Source organism: Ylistrum balloti, unplaced genomic scaffold (genome assembly GCF_031769215.1).
Source record: "Ylistrum balloti isolate Yb309-2 unplaced genomic scaffold, AGI_CSIRO_Ybal_v1 Utg369586, whole genome shotgun sequence".
NCBI lineage: Eukaryota > Metazoa > Mollusca > Bivalvia > Pectinida > Pectinidae > Ylistrum > Ylistrum balloti.
In genome coordinates this window covers 14,619-31,976 of record NW_026781874.1, presented here as the reverse complement: position 1 = coordinate 31,976, position 17,358 = coordinate 14,619, and the positions used below count along the sequence as shown (strand labels likewise).

Sequence of the window (17,358 nt, the reverse complement as noted above, 5' to 3'; positions counted from 1 at the left end):
ACAGTGACATTCCTATCTTAAACACTGTTTTTCTTTATGGCGCTTCAAAGAAGGTGATTTTTTTTAAATTCAGGGTAATGAGATGAAAAATGCAATGTCCTGTTACTCTCAAATATTGGGACAATAAAATAGACCGATTGTCACTGTTGAATTTAACCAAATTAAGAAAAATCGAGCAGATTATATTTGGAAATGCGATGTACAGACACAAATTGCGTATCTCACATGCGTGGGAACAATGTAAAGACCGTGCCTTAATCACATGATTGCCTTGTTATTAGTGAATATACCGATGTCATATATTTTGCATATTACTCGTGTGTTAGGGCTTATTGTGACGTCACTTCGGGAAATCAATTGACTTCACACATTCAAAAATGGCATTTGGGCGTAACAGTGGAGATCTGATACACAGGGAATGAATCCATGTTTGTCATATAAATGTCCGGTTCCTATTATATTTCCTTGCAAAATCGATATTTTGATAAAAAAAATCCCCGTTATTCGTTCTCAATTGATATATGATATATCAAACTCGTCACGAAATTAATCTATCTCGCCGTTTTAGTGTATTACTCATATCATGCTTTGAGAATATCAAATTAAGAACTCTCTCCAGCTTTCGATATTTCGTATCCGGATTTGGTAAACCTTTGGTATATCTTATACTTATCTTGATATCTTATATATATATGTCTGTTCATCTTTGTAGTGTTGACTCCTCGGTGATACCGTATTTCCTTGTATTAGGTGTATACATTTCACCTTAATTATATCATCAGTTATGCCTATATAAATAATGTTATGATAATATAACCATTTAAGATTTTTAACATTTGTCTTTTACCTTTTAGTTTGTTTAATGTTATTACCTTTTGGATCGCTGTGTGTTTCACCGGATGATGGCCCTAATGACCTTTTATGTGATTACGGGCCGTTAAGATTGTAATAATAATAATAATAATAAATTATATCACAACGGCTATCGTTATAACTGTACGAAATCAAGGAAAAATTCGTATACAAGTGTTGCTATATTTAATCATAGGAATCCCACACCATCTATGTCATTGTTAAAACATCATTAACACGGCTGCGTACTGTTAGGAGCTTGGTGGTGTACGTCTAACCCTCCACATATATCCTTTGTTTCGTGTTTCGTTGTGTTCACTGCTGGATAGACATTGATCCGGTTTCTACAACACTTTCTATGCTTTGGGTACACGTATTCAATAGCCTAGCTATACCCATTTGCCTGTCACAATACCACTTTCAACATACAGAATTAAACGTCCATACTTGTATATACAAGGAAATATCGACTTTCTGTATTAATTGAATTTACCTGATGATATGCAGCCAACCAGTTCCAACATACTAATACAAATTCTGTTTATACATATGTACCTGTGCGACAGGTAAATATTACTGGTAAAGCAGAAGTTAAAATCACGCACATAACGAGACTGCAGTTTCAATATTATACTATTCAGATAGTCCCAACATAAAATATAAGGTCGATATACCAGTGTTGTGTAAGAGAGACTGGCCTCGACTATTCACGTACGCTTTCATAGCCCCATTGTATTCTCTGTTCGTAAACATGGCGGACGTCTTTTGGAACAGCAAATGTTTGTGTCTTTTGATGGTGTTTACCAACAAAATGTTTCAAGGTAATGCACTTCGTGTACCAGTAACATTGTCATTCTATCCTAAGTCTAAATAGACAGCGGTTATTTATATGTGACCAAGACTAAATTAATCTAAACTTTTGTACATTATGTGTAAATGTGTAAAAAAGAGATTGTAGAGATAAACTGCCAATACTGAATTCGTCTACAAATCGATTTTTTTTTTATCTGCTTTTCATGGGTATTGATAAAATATAGACTAATTTATAACAGATAATGTCCTTTATTTGGCTTAAATTTAAATGCCATTTGTTTCAGTAAATGCAGCCTGCACGTTTCCTAGCGATTTCCAGAACACATGGATGACCAATTCAAGAGGAACCTGGACAGTCAATAGTTCTCATATCAGTAACTTCCAGACCAAGATGACAACATCCGGTAACACGTTATATACAATGGCTTGTAACGAGGCCTTCAGTGGTTACTATGTACTGAAGTAAGTTGTCTGTCATTAAACCATTATTATGACAGCATACCATAACTCCGGTTATGCTGTCTACACGTACATACACTCTATTGATAAATCATATGGTGACATGTATTTCAAAGACGGAATGGGTTGTTTTTTTTCTTTCCCTGTCATAACCGTTACACGTGTTTCAATATCAGATATTCAACTTGCTTGGCAAAGAGAAAATTTTCTAACTGTAATGAAATGGATTATGTTAAAATATCACCAAAATCAAGGTTACCATTTCGTATCTTCTGAGGTATGAATTATTGTGGATCTCTCTTATATGAAGGACTGAGTGTTTTCTAATACTGTTACACAGGTCAGAAGAACTGTTTAACACCACCGAGAACGTCTATACATGCCTGTACATCGAGAAACAATCTTCTGCCAAATATACATACTCCCTTCTTACAAGTAAGTCTCTAAACTATAACAAATACAAGTATTTGTTCAGTCCATCTTTTGACAGATATGAACAGTTCCTTCTCACGTGCAAGCAAGTCTATCCAATCTTGTACAAATTTTTATATTCCGCCGAAAATAATGTGCTACAAAATCTAAATGGGCCCCCAACCCATACCATATCCCCCTTTTTTTATCTCTCAAAGTAAAATTATATTATAAATAACCCCCCCCCCCCCAAATCCTTAACCCTTTATGAGTGAGTCCCTGCCTTTTTGAAGCAAGCCACGTAGCCCGAAGTCAAATGTAACACAAGCTTAATACATTTAACATTATTTTTCAAAAGTTTCAAGAAATTTATACCTCAGTTTATGGTTTGCTCTTGTTATGGGATGCGAGTATGGTTATCATTAAGTCGTATTTATGTTATTTAGCTCTAAGTACTGTTGCCACGGATGTGACCGAGCGTGTCTCAACTTCCAGTACAGCGCTGACAGGCAGCGCCGTCTGTGATGATACAGAATACACAACATCCGGGGAGAGAACCTATGTTGCGTTGTTGTCAGGTAAGAAAGGACAAAAAAATGTACATGCTTGCGAACTGAGTGGTACTTAGCAGTCATATTTTTTTTTAACTTTTCACTAACATCAAATATAAGTGAGAATGTACATATCTGTTTAATTAGATTCCAATATGACCAGTAAAAGAGGGAATCAAAAGACACGTCAGCAGAAGGGTAATACAAGGCGGAAAAAATGGGATGGTCTCTCATTGCATGTGTACAAATTATGGTCAATAGAAATTTCCTAATACTCCTTAATATGATATCATTAAATCGTTCTCACTGATAAGTCACGAATACCACCAACGCTCTAGAGAGTATAGGTTTCCTGGTGGTTTCTGGTGTTCGGGCAAGCCATTATGCAACTGTACGGGTTATTACTTGTGAAAACTTTTATTATTTACTACGTCCGGTGACAGAATACCGTCAGAAAAAAGTAGACACTTTGACAAAGAGCTTAATAGCGGGACACTGAGGTCGTTAAATATTTTACAGAAAATCGAAAAAAATTAAACTATCGAAAAAAATCACATTTAAGGTGTTTGCATGCAAATATCAAAGAATTGTTCTATGGCTATAAGGCTATCATGACAATATGGATATTTCTTATGGAATGCAGGTTCGGAATCCCAGGGTAAGACAACATGTCCTGACGTAATACAAGGAATCTTCACATACATCGGCACGACTTGTAACTCTACCAACCTCGATATCTGTACCGACACAAGCACCCTGACATATAACACAGACACGTGTTCCGAGTCCATGATGTTCTCGCGTAAGTTTACAGACAACAGTTTAACAATGGAGTACAAAAATATCTTTATCATTCAACGCAAACATGCTTTACTGGGCCATACTCAATAAAACTGGTGAAGCGCTTTTCCATGAATAATTTGTTGTTCCAAATTCTTTATTTCGTTATAATGTTTGATGTGTTTATCTTTTTAATTATTGATTATTTATTGTGTATTTGTAAATTATTTGTTTACAGTTAACCTTGCCGAGTAAGTGTTTTTAGGAATTATGTATATTTTGTATTGTAGAGAACGGAACTCTTTACTGCGTGAATCACGTCTTGACAAGCGGGTATTATTACATCACCTTGTATAACAATGATCCTTCGACACCAGATGGCACCACCTACTTCCAGTTTTCATGTTTGGTAAGTATTTTCAAAATAACCTACATCATGGTAAAGAAATCATTATCTGAAGGCTGGATACCTGTTACATGAGGTTTTTTTTGGTTTTTTTTTTAAGTATTTTGCGGTTGCTGATGGAGGTCATTTTCTACTTCAGGGTTGACTACTTTGTCTTAAAGTATTCTATGGTGACAAAAATTGTGCTTGGCTGGTGGTAGTTTCAAACTTGCATTTCGTCTTCTACACACTATTTTTCACATCACAAAATTCGCTTCAATAGGTATTTATATAGATCTGACAATGACTTTATGCTTGTTAATACAGTGTAATACGCCGATATCACTTCAACATCAAATTTCCAGTTTTAAATAATCAGTTATTTGATAATACTATTACTGTATGGTGAATATATCAATCAGTGAAACGATATTCAAGGATAGAGACATTTTGAGGATATTTTGTCCATGACTGAACATATTGGGGACATTGTTTCCATGACTAAAAAACAGGCGGTCACTGTACTTACATTTTGGCAAATTTTACCCAAACAAGCTTATTTTGTACTTGCTTTATCGTGTTCTTAAAATCTGGTAAAGAAGTTCATCAAGTCAGACTCCACGAATAATTCATTATCGAATCACGGCGTCAATCATGCCATCAAAAATGTAGTGCAAGCGAAAATCTTCTAAGCGCCATATAAAGCACCCATTTTAAGTTTGTATATACAAATACAGATAACAAAGTATATACATATAATTTCTTTTTATAAAAGTCCAAGATAGTACGTTGAAATTCATTTTAGATTGAATCATGTACCGATTCCGACCAAACATCAGATGAGTATATTCCTAAGTAAACTTCCGTTGTTTCCGGTGTTGTCCAGTAAGGGTACTTGCCTTCAAGTCAGTTTTTTTATTATTCTATATTGCATATAGATATCCTTTATGATAGGTGTTGTACATTATAGGTATGTCGGTAGTAGGTTAAAACCTCCTTTATGATAGGTGTTGTACAGTATAGGTATGTCGGTAGTAGGTTAAAACCTCCTTTATGATAGGTGTTGTACAGTATAGGTATGTCGGTAGTAGGTTAAAACCTCCTTTATGATAGGTGTTGTACAGTATAGGTATGTCGGTAGTAGGTTAAAACCTCCTTTATGATAGGTGTTGTACAGTATAAGTATGTCGGTAGTAGGTTAAAACCTCCTTTATGATAGGTGTTGTACAGTATAAGTATGTCGGTAGTAGGTTAAAACCTCCTTTATGATAGGTGTTGTACAGTATAGGTATGTCGGTAGTAGGTTAAAACCTCCTTTATGATAGGTGATGTACAGTATCGGTATGTCGATAGTAGGTTAAAACCTCCTATATAATAGGTGTTGTACAGTATAAGTATGTCGGTAGTAGGTTAAAACCTCCTTTATGATAGGTGTTGTACGGTATATGTATGTCGGTAGTAGGTTAAAACCTCCTTTATGCTAGGTGTTGTACAGTATAGGTATGTCGGTAGTAGGTTAAAACCTCCTTTATGATAGGTGTTGTACAGTATAGGTATGTCGGTAGTAGGTTAAAACCTCCTTTATGATAGGTGTTGTACAGTATAGGTATGTCGGTAGTAGGTTAAAACCTCCTATATGATAGGTGTTGTACAGTATAGGTATGTCGGTAGTAGGTTAAAACCTCCTTTATGATAGGTGTTGTACAGTATAGGTATGTCGGTAGTAGGTTAAAACCTCCTTTATGATAGGTGTTGTACAGTATAGGTATGTCGGTAGTAGGTTAAAACCTCCTATATGATAGGTGTTGTACAGTATAGGTATGTCGGTAGTAGGTTAAAACCTCCTTTATGATATTGTCGGTATATGTATGTCGGTAGTAGGTTAAAACCTCCTTTATGATAGGTGTTGTACAGTATAGGTATGTCGGTAGTAGGTTAAAACCTCCTTTATGATAGGTGTTGTACAGTATAGGTATGTCGGTAGTAGGTTAAAACCTCCTTTATGATAGGTGTTGTACAGTATAGGTATGTCGGTAGTAGGTTAAAACCTCCTTTATGATAGGTGTTGTACAGTATCGGTATGTCGGTAGTAGGTTAAAACCTCCTTTACGATAGGTGTTGTACAGTATAGGTATGTCGGTAGTAGGTTAAAACCTCCTTTACGATAGGTGTTGTACAGTATAGGTATGTCGGTAGTAGGTTAAAACCACCTTTATGATAGGTGTTGTACAGTATCGGTATGTCGGTAGTAAAAACCTCCTTTATGATAGGTGTTGTACAGTATAGGTATGTCGGTAGTAGGTTAAAACCTCCTTTATGATAGGTGTTGTACAGTATAGGTATGTCGGTAGGTAGTACATGTCGGTAGTAAAAACCTCCTTTATGATAGGTGTTGTACAGTATAGGTATGTCGGTAGTAGGTTAAAACCTCCTTTATGATAGGTGTTGTACAGTATAGGTATGTCGGTAGTAGGTTAAAACCTCCTTTATGATAGGTGTTGTACATTATAGGTATGTCGGTAGTAGGTTAAAACCTCCTTTATGATAGGTGTTGTACAGTATAGGTATGTCGGTAGTAGGTTAAAACTTCCTTTATGGTTAAAGTAGGTTAAAACCTCCTTTATGATAGGTGTTGTAGAGTATAGGTATGTCGGTAGTAGGTTAAAACCTCCTTTATGATAGGTGTTGTACAGTATAGGTATGTCGGTAGTAGGTTAAAACCTCCTTTATGATAGGTGTTGTACAGTATAGGTATGTATGTCGGTAGTAGGTTAAAACCTCCTTTATGATAGGTGTTGTACAGTATAGGTATGTCGGTAGTAGGTTAAAACCTCCTTTATGATAGGTGTTGTACAGTATAGGTATGTCGGTAGTAGGTTAAAACCTCCTTTATGATAGGTGTTGTACAGTATAGGTATGTCGGTAGTAGGTTAAAACCTCCTTTATGATAGGTGTTGTACAGTATAGGTATGTCGGTAGTAGGTTAAAACCTCCTTTATGATAGGTGTTGTACAGTATAGGTATGTCGGTAGTAGGTTAAAACCTCCTTTATGATAGGTGTTGTACAGTATAGGTATGTCGGTAGTAGGTTAAAACCTCCTTTATGATAGGTGTTGTACAGTATAGGTATGTCGGTAGTAGGTTAAAACCTCCTTTATGATAGGTGTTGTACAGTATAGGTATGTCGGTAGTAGGTTAAAACCTCCTTTATGATAGGTGTTGTACAGTATAGGTATGTCGGTAGTAGGTTAAAACCTCCTTTATGATAGGTGTTGTACAGTATAGGTATGTCGGTAGTAGGTTAAAACCTCCTTTATGATAGGTGTTGTACAGTATAGGTATGTCGGTAGTAGGTTAAAACCTCCTTTATGATAGGTGTTGTACAGTATAGGTATGTCGGTAGTAGGTTAAAACCTCCTTTATGATAGGTGTTGTACAGTATAGGTATGTCGGTAGTAGGTTAAAACCTCCTTTATGATAGGTGTTGTACAGTATAGGTATGTCGGTAGTAGGTTAAAACCTCCTTTATGATAGGTGTTGTACAGTATAGGTATGTCGGTAGTAGGTTAAAACCTCCTTTATGATAGGTGTTGTACAGTATAGGTATGTCGGTAGTAGGTTAAAACCTCCTTTATGATAGGTGTTGTACAGTATAGGTATGTCGGTAGTAGGTTAAAACCTCCTTTATGATAGGTGTTGTACAGTATAGGTATGTCGGTATTAGGTTAAAACCTCCTTTATGATAGGTGTTGTACAGTATAGGTATGTCCTAGGTTAAAACCTCCTTTATGATGATAGGTGTTGTACATTATAGGTATGTCGGTAGTAGGTTAAAACCTCCTTTATGATAGGTGTTGTACAGTATAGGTATGTCCTCCTTTATGATAGGTGTTGTAGTATAGGTATAAAAAACCTCCTTTATGATAGGTGTTGTACAGTATAGGTATGTCGGTAGTAGGTTAAAACCTCCTTTATGTTAGGTGTTGTACAGTATAGGTATGTCGGTAGTAGGTTAAAACCTCCTTTATGATAGGTATTGTAGAGTATAGGTATGTCGGTAGTAGGTTAAAACCTCCTATATGATAGGTGTTCTACAGTATAGGTATGTCGGTAGTAGTAGTTAAAACCTCCTTTATGATAGGTGTTGTACAGTATAGGTATGTCGGTAGTAGGTTAAAACCTCCTTTATGATAGGTGTTGTACATTATAGGTATGTCGGTAGTAGGTTAAAACCTCCTTTATGATAGGTGTTGTACAGTATAGGTATGTCGGTAGTAGGTTAAAACCTCCTTTATGATAGGTGTTGTACAGTATAGGTATGTCGGTAGTAGGTTAAAACCTCCTTTATGATAGGTGTTGTACAGTATAGGTATGTCGGTAGTAGGTTAAAACCTCCTTTATGATAGGTGTTGTACAGTATAGGTATGTCGGTATTAGGTTAAAACCTCCTTTATGATAGGTGTTGTACAGTATAGGTATGTCGGTAGTAGGTTAAAACCTCCTTTATGATAGGTGTTGTACAGTATAGGTATGTCGGTAGTAGGTTAAAACCTCCTATATGATAGGTGTTGTACAGTATAGGTATGTCGGTAGTAGGTTAAAACCTCCTTTATGATAGGTGTTGTAGAGTATAGGTATGTCGGTAGTAGGTTAAAACCTCCTTTATGATAGGTGTTGTACGTTATCGGTATGTCGGTAGTAGGTTAAAACCTCCTTTATGTTAGGTGTTGTACAGTATAGGTATGTCGGTAGTAGGTTAAAACCTCCTTTATGATAGGTATTGTAGAGTATAGGTATGTCGGTAGTAGGTTAAAACCTCCTTTATGATAGGTGTTGCACATTATAGGTATGTCGGTAGTAGGTTAAAACCTCCTTTATGATAGGTGTTGCACATTATAGGTATGTCGGTAGTAGGTTAAAACCTCCTTTATGATAGGTGTTGTACAGTATAGGTATGTCGGTAGTAGGTTAAAACCTCCTTTATGATAGGTGTTGTACAGTATAGGTATGTCGGTAGTAGGTTAAAACCTCCTTTATGATAGGTGTTGTACAGTATAGGTATGTCGGTAGTAGGTTAAAACCTCCTTTATGATAGGTGTTGTACAGTATAGGTATGTCGGTAGTAGGTTAAAACCTCCTTTATGATAGGTGTTGTACAGTATAGGTATGTCGGTAGTAGGTTAAAACCTCCTTTATGATAGGTGTTGTACAGTATAGGTATGTCGGTAGTAGGTTAAAACCTCCTTTATGATAGGTGTTGTACAGTATAGGTATGTCGGTAGTAAGTTAAAACCTCCTTTATGATAGGTGTTGTACAGTATAGGTATGTCGGTAGTAGGTTAAAACCTCCTTTATGATAGGTGTTGTACAGTAAAGGTATGTCGGTAGTAGGTTAAAACCTCCTCTATGATAGGTGTTGTAGAGTATAGGTATGTCGGTAGTAGGTTAAAACCTCCTTTATGATAGGTGTTGTACAGTATAGGTATGTCGGTAGTAGGTTAAAACCTCCTTTATGATAGGTGTTGCACATTATAGGTATGTCGGTAGTAGGTTAAAACCTCCTTTATGATAGGTGTTGTACAGTATAGGTATGTCGGTAGTAGGTTAAAACCTCCTTTATGATAGGTGTTGTACAGTATAGGTATGTCGGTAGTAGGTTAAAACCTCCTTTATGATAGGTGTTGTACAGTATAGGTATGTCGTTAGTAGGTTAAAACCTCCTTTATGATAGGTGTTGTACAGTATAGGTATGTCGGTAGTAGGTTAAAACCTCCTTTATGATAGGTGTTGTACAGTATAGGTATGTCGGTAGTAAGTTAAAACCTCCTTTATGATAGGTGTTGTACAGTATAGGTATGTCGGTAGTAGGTTAAAACCTCCTTTATGATAGGTGTTGTACATTATAGGTATGTCGGTAGTAGGTTAAAACCTCCTTTATGATAGGTGTTGTACAGTATAGGTATGTCGGTAGTAGGTTAAAACCTCCTTTATGATAGGTGTTGTACAGTATAGGTATGTCGGTAGTAAGTTAAAACCTCCTTTATGATAGGTGTTTTACAGTATAGGTATGTCGGTAGTAGGTTAAAACCTCCTTTATGATAGGTGTTGTACGGTAAAGGTATGTCGGTAGTAGGTTAAAACCTCCTTTATGATAGGTGTTGTACAGTATAGGTATGTCGGTAGTAGGTTAAAACCTCCTTTATGCTAGGTGTTGTACAGTAACCCTCCTTTATGATAGGTGTTGTACAGTATAGGTATGTCGGTAGTAGGTTAAAACCTCCTTTATGATAGGTGTTGTACAGTATAGGTATGTCGGTAGTAGGTTAAAACCTCCTTTATGATAGGTGTTGTACAGTATAGGTATGTCGGTAGTAAGTTAAAACCTCCTTTATGATAGGTGTTGTACAGTATAGGTATGTCGGTAGTAGGTTAAAACCTCCTTTATGATAGGTGTTGTACAGTATAGGTATGTCGGTAGTAGGTTAAAACCTCCTTTATGATAGGTGTTGTACAGTATAGGTATGTCGGTAGTAGGTTAAAACCTCCTTTATGATAGGTGTTGCACATTATAGGTATGTCGGTAGTAGGTTAAAACCTCCTTTATGCTAGGTGTTGTACAGTATAGGTATGTCGGTAGTAGGTTAAAACCTCCTTTATGATAGGTGTTGCACATTATAGGTATGTCGGTAGTAGGTTAAAACCTCCTATATGATAGGTGTTGTACGGTATATGTATGTCGGTAGTAGGTTAAAACCTCCTTTATGATAGGTGTTGTACAGTATAGGTATGTCGGTAGTAGGTTAAAACCTCCTTTATGATAGGTGTTGTGCAGTAAAGGTATGTCGGTAGAACTGTGTTGGGTGATTACTGACCACTGAACCGTGTTAGTTGATAACGGATCACTGAACTGTGTTGGTTGATAACTGACCACTGAACTGTGTTAGTTGATTACTGACCACTGAACCGTGTTAGTTGATTACTAACTAAACTGTGTTGGTTGATAACTGACCAATGAACCGTGTTAGTTGATTACTGACCACTGAACCGTGTTAGTTGATTACTGACCAAACCGTGTTAGTTGATTACTGACCACTGAACCGTGTTAGTTGATTACTGATCACTGAACCGTGTTAGTTGATTACTGACCACTTAACCGTGTTAGTTGATTACTGACTACTGAACTGTGTTAGTTGATTACTGACCACTGAACTGTGTTGGGTGATTACTGACCAAACCGTGTTAGTTGATTACTGACCACTGAACTGTGTTGGGTGATTACTGACCACTGAACCGTGTTAGTTGACTACTGACCACTGAACCGTGTTAGTTGATTACTGACCACTGAACCGTGTTAGTTGACTACTGACCACTGAACTGTGTTGGGTGATTACTGACCAAACCGTGTTAGTTGACTACTGACCACTGAACCGTGTTAGTTGATTACTGACCACTGAACCGTGTTAGTTGACTACTGACCACTTAACCGTGTTAGTTGATTACTGACCACTGAACTGTGTTGGTTGATTACTAACCATTGAACCGTGTTGTTGGATTACTAACCACTGAGCTATGTTAGAATGATAAAAGAGCTTCATGAAATATGCGATATTTTCTGTGGCTTACAGGAGTCTTTACATATATGGTGAATGAAGAAGTCAATATTCTCCCTGTCTGTTTAACGTCTTTATAAAGCTTGTTTATCTCCATCACTAATCCTTTATCAAATTGACCATGTCACTTCATACACACAGCATGGCACTGCATTACTTAGGTACATAGATTAGTGCCTGTCAAAAATTCGTTTCTGACACATCCATACAGAATGTGTATTTTGATAAATGAAATACAGTTAGTTTGTAAACCATAGGATAGGGTTCTTACTTCAACACAACATTGATAGTACCGTGTAGAATTAGTCTATAATACTCGTGTATGTTATCTATTTCCGCCCGCCCGTCCGTCCGTCTGTCCATCCATCCGTCAGCTTCGTTAGAATAGCTGTCCTTTCATGAGTTAAGATACTTCATAATGGAATACACACTTACGATATTAATGTTTAGAAGAGAAATGTTTCTGCTGTAATTTATTTTTAAGTAAATAAAACTAAGCATCAGCTGTGGGTTATTTTTTTTGATGATTTAATACATTGACTAAAGAAGACATGCGGCAGTTTAAAAATTCCCCATTTCAAAATATCATAGGAAAGTGATTGTCGAAACATAAATGGTACAAGTAAGCTATATAGACGAATGGTTTTCCATCCATTACTCATATAGTAGGATCATTTAGACCTTCAAATCAAATGGCAAATGTATAAAATATAGGAAAATTTCAAACATCTTCTGCTTCATAAATGTACTTGCAGTAGGTGTTGTACGGTATATGTATGTCGGTAGTAGGTTAAAACCTCCTTTATGATAGGTATTGTAGAGTATAGGTATGTCGGTAGTAGGTTAAAACCTCCTATATGATAGGTGTTCTACAGTATAGGTATGTCGGTAGTAGGTAAAAACGTCCTATATGATAGGTGTTGTACAGTAAAGGTATGTCGGTAGTAGGTTAAAACCTCCTTTATGATAGGTGTTGTACAGTATAGGTATGTCGGTAGTAGGTTAAAACCTCCTTTATGATAGGTGTTGTACAGTATAGGTATGTCGGTAGTAGGTTAAAACCTCCTTTATGATAGGTGTTGTACAGTATAGGTATGTCGGTAGTAGGTTAAAACCTCCTTTATGATAGGTGTTGTACAGTATAGGTATGTCGGTAGTAGGTTAAAACCTCCTTTATGATAGGTGTTGTACAGTATAGGTATGTCGGTAGTAGGTTAAAACCTCCTTTATGATAGGTGTTGTACAGTATAGGTATGTCGGTAGTAGGTTAAAACCTCCTTTATGATAGGTGTTGTACAGTATAGGTATGTCGGTAGTAGGTTAAAACCTCCTTTATGATAGGTGTTGTACAGTATAGGTATGTCGGTAGTAGGTTAAAACCTCCTTTATGATAGGTGTTGTACATTATAGGTATGTCGGTAGTAGGTTAAAACCTCCTTTATGATAGGTGTTGTACAGTATAGGTATGTCGGTAGTAGGTTAAAACCTCCTTTATGATAGGTGTTGTACAGTATAGGTATGTCGGTAGTAAGTTAAAACCTCCTTTATGATAGGTGTTGTACAGTATAGGTATGTCGGTAGTAGGTTAAAACCTCCTTTATGATAGGTGTTGTACAGTATAGGTATGTCGGTAGTAGGTTAAAACCTCCTTTATGATAGGTTAAAACCTCCTTTATGATAGGTGTTGTACAGTATAGGTATGTCGGTAGTAGGTTAAAACCTCCTTTATGATAGGTGTTGTACAGTATAGGTATGTCGGTAGTAGGTTAAAACCTCCTTTATGATAGGTGTTGTACAGTATAGGTATGTCGGTAGTAGGTTAAAACCTCCTGTACGATAGGTGTTGTACAGTATAGGTATGTCGGTAGGTTAAAACCTCCTTTATGATAGGTGTTGTACAGTATAGGTATGTCGGTAGTAGGTTAAAACCTCCTTTATGATAGGTGTTGTACAGTATAGGTATGTCGGTAGTAGGTTAAAACCTCCTATATGATAGGTGTTGTACAGTATAGGTATGTCGGTAGTAGGTCAAAACCTCCTTTATGATAGTTGTTGTACAGTATAGGTATGTCGGTAGTAGGTTAAAACCTCCTTTATGATAGGTGTTGTACAGTATAGGTATGTCGGTAGTAGGTTAAAACCTCCTTTATGATAGGTGTTGCACAGTATAGGTATGTCGGTAGTAGGTTAAAACCTCCTTTATGATAGGTGTTGAACAGTATAGGTATGTCGGTAGTAGGTTAAAACCTCCTTTATGATAGGTGTTGTACAGTATAGGTGTACAGTATAGGTAGTATAGGTATGTCGGTAGTAGGTTAAAACCTCCTATATGATAGGTGTTGTACAGTATAGGTATGTCGGTAGTAGGTTAAAACCTCCTTTATGATAGGTGTTGTACAGTATAGGTATGTCGGTAGTAGGTTAAAACCTCCTTTATGATAGGTGTTGTACAGTATAGGTATGTCGGTAGTAGGTTAAAACCTCCTTTATGATAGGTGTTGTACAGTATAGGTATGTCGGTAGTAGGTTAAAACCTCCTTTATGATAGGTGTTGTACAGTATAGGTATGTCGGTAGTAGGTTAAAACCTCCTTTATGATAGGTGTTGTACAGTATAGGTATGTCGGTAGTAGGTTAAAACCTCCTTTATGATAGGTGTTGTACAGTATAGGTATGTCGGTAGTAGGTTAAAACCTCTTTTATGATAGGTGTTGTACTGTATAGGTATGTCGGTAGTAGGTTAAAACCTCCTTTCTAGGTATTGCACATTATAGGTATGTCGGTAGTAGGTTAAAACCTCCTTTATGATAGGTGTTGTAGAGTATAGGTATGTCGGTAGTAGGTTAAAACCTCCTTTATGATAGGTGTTGTACAGTATAGGTATGTCGGTAGTAGGTTAAAACCTCCTTTATGATAGGTGTTGTACAGTATAGGTATGTACGGTAGTAGGTTAAAACCTCCTTTATGATAGGTGTTGTACAGTATAGGTATGTCGGTAGTAGGTTAAAACCTCCTTTATGATAGGTGTTGTACAGTATAGGTATGTCGGTAGTAGGTTAAAACCTCCTTTATGTTAGGTGTTGTACAGTATCGGTATGTCCTTAGCTAGTTAAAACCTTTGTTTTTACAGGTGTTGTTCAGTAGCGGTACATACGTCCTAGTGAGCGTCAGTCCTATGGAATGTCAATCTGGGCAACTTCCTCTGATAGTCCCCACCGGTGGTTACGTCACATCTCTACAGAATGACGAGGCCTGTGAGTAATTTAACCAATGACATCATATAACACGTTTTATCTTTCTATAAATTCTTAATTCAATGCGTGGAATTTTGTGTAGAAATGTTTACTGATATTATAGACTTTGAATAGGTTTGGTTTAATTGTACAATCATTCCTTGTCTAATTGTTGTTAAGTTCATACTTTCATCAGTACGATTATTTCTCGATAGATTTCCATACTGATAATACTGAGAAATGTTTAAGATTTCCACACAACTGTTTGTATCAATACTGGTACTTCTCAATAGATTTACATACTGATAATACTGAGAAATGCTTTAGATTTCCACACAACTGTTTGTATGTAAAGAAAAGCATTTTTATTGTTTGTGTTCTTCTTTTACAGCGAGCTGTTGTGAGTATTCTTCTATTGAATTATCTGTTATTAACTAACGATTGTTTCAATTATTGTGTCAGATATACATATTTTTCCCTTTTCTACTTCAGTTTAAATTGATCTAAACATCTACATGATTCCGAAGGTGTTTTTTTATAAAAGTATTGAATTTTGAATTTTTTTTTTTTTATCTTCATTATCCACATGTTTGTAACAGACACGGCGCCTGTGGAGGAAGAAAGCATCAAAACGACGCTGATTATTGTGGCTGTAGTGCTTGGAGTCGTATGTTGTATCCTCATCGTTGTCATCATTGTGTGTTTATACAAGTACAATCGTATTAAGAAGAGGAGGCGCCACACAAGAAGACTCATTCATTGAAAACGACCTTAGCGACGCAATATAAAGTGTGTGTTTTTACTATGTGCAACTACTGCAAATACATTTATGAAGCAGAAGATGTTTGAAATTTTCCTATATTTTATACATTTGCCATTTGATTTGAAGGTCTAAATGATCCTACTATATGAGTAATGGATGGAAAAACCATTCATCTATATAGCTTACTTGTACCATTTATGTTTCGACAATCACTTTCCTATGATATTTTGAAATGGGGAATTTTTAAACTGCCGCATGTCTTCTTTAGTCAATGTATTAAATCATCAAAAAAAATAACTCACAGCTGATGCTTAGTTTTATTTACTTAAAAATAAATTACAGCAGAAACATTTCTCTTCTAAACATTAATATCGTAAGTGTGTGTTCCATTATGAAGTATCTTAACTCATGAAAGGACAGCTATTCTAACGAAGCTGACGGATGGATGGACAGACGGACGGACGGGCGGGCGGAAATAGATAACATACACGAGTATTATAGACTAATTTTACACGGTACTATCAATGTTGTCTTGAAGTAAGAACCTTATCATATGGTTTACAAACTAACTGTATTTCATTTATCAAAATACACATTCTGTATGGATGTGTCAGAAACGAATTTTTGACAGGCACTAATCTATGTACCTAAGTAATGCAGTGCCATGCTGTGTGTATGAAGTGACATGGTCAATTTGATAAAGGATTAGTGATGGAGATAAACAAGCTTTATAAAGACGTTAAACAGACAGGGAGAATATTGACTTCTTCATTCACCATATATGTAAAGACTACTGTAAGCCACAGAAAATATCGCATATTTCATGAAGCTCTTTTATCATTCTAACATAGCTCAGTGGTTAGTAATCCAACAACACGGTTCAATGGTTAGTAATCAACCAACACAGTTCAGTGGTCAGTAATCAACTAACACGGTTAAGTGGTCAGTAGTCAACTAACACGGTTCAGTGGTCAGTAATCAACTAACACGGTTCAGTGGTCAGTAGTCAACTAACACGGTTTGGTCAGTAATCACCCAACACAGTTCAGTGGTCAGTAGTCAACTAACACGGTTCAGTGGTCAGTAATCAACTAACACGGTTCAGTGGTCAGTAGTCAACTAACACGGTTCAGTGGTCAGTAATCACCCAACACAGTTCAGTGGTCAGTAATCAACTAACACGGTTTGGTCAGTAATCACCCAACACAGTTCAGTGGTCAGTAATCAACTAACACAGTTCAGTGGTCAGTAATCAACTAACACGGTTAAGTGATCAGTAATCAACTAACACGGTTAAGTGATCAGTAATCAACTAACACGGTTCAGTGGTCAGTAATCAACTAACACGGTTTGGTCAGTAATCAACTAACACGGTTCAGTGGTCAGTAATCAACTAACACGGTTCATTGGTCAGTTATCAACCAACACAGTTTAGTTAGTAATCAACTAACACGGTTCAGTGGTCAGTAATCAACTAACACAGTTCAGTGGTCAGTTATCAA

At 36.5% G+C, this 17,358-nt stretch overlaps 1 protein-coding gene across 1 annotated transcript; it reads left to right on the top strand.

Annotated features, from left to right (window-relative positions):
- Positions 1–377: 377 nt before the first annotated feature.
- On the top strand, positions 378–15,856 carry LOC132543918 (uncharacterized). Its single transcript, XM_060207474.1, has 10 exons — positions 378–390; positions 1,494–1,673; positions 1,950–2,127; positions 2,465–2,559; positions 2,982–3,113; positions 3,730–3,888; positions 4,157–4,275; positions 14,991–15,114; positions 15,485–15,493; positions 15,693–15,856. The coding sequence occupies exons 1-10, from the start codon at positions 378–380 to the stop codon at positions 15,854–15,856; spliced, it is 1,173 nt and encodes a 390-aa protein (XP_060063457.1).
- The last annotated feature ends 1,502 nt before the right edge of the window (positions 15,857–17,358 follow it).

What these genes read in the sequence shown, in the direction of transcription:
- LOC132543918 (XM_060207474.1), top strand. An exon ending in TACCAACAAAATGTTTCAAG is followed by an intron (nt 1,674 to 1,949) that starts GTAATGCACTTC and finishes CATTTGTTTCAG; the next exon opens with TAAATGCAGCCTGCACGTTT. An exon ending in AGTGGTTACTATGTACTGAA is followed by an intron (nt 2,128 to 2,464) that starts GTAAGTTGTCTG and finishes ACTGTTACACAG; the next exon opens with GTCAGAAGAACTGTTTAACA.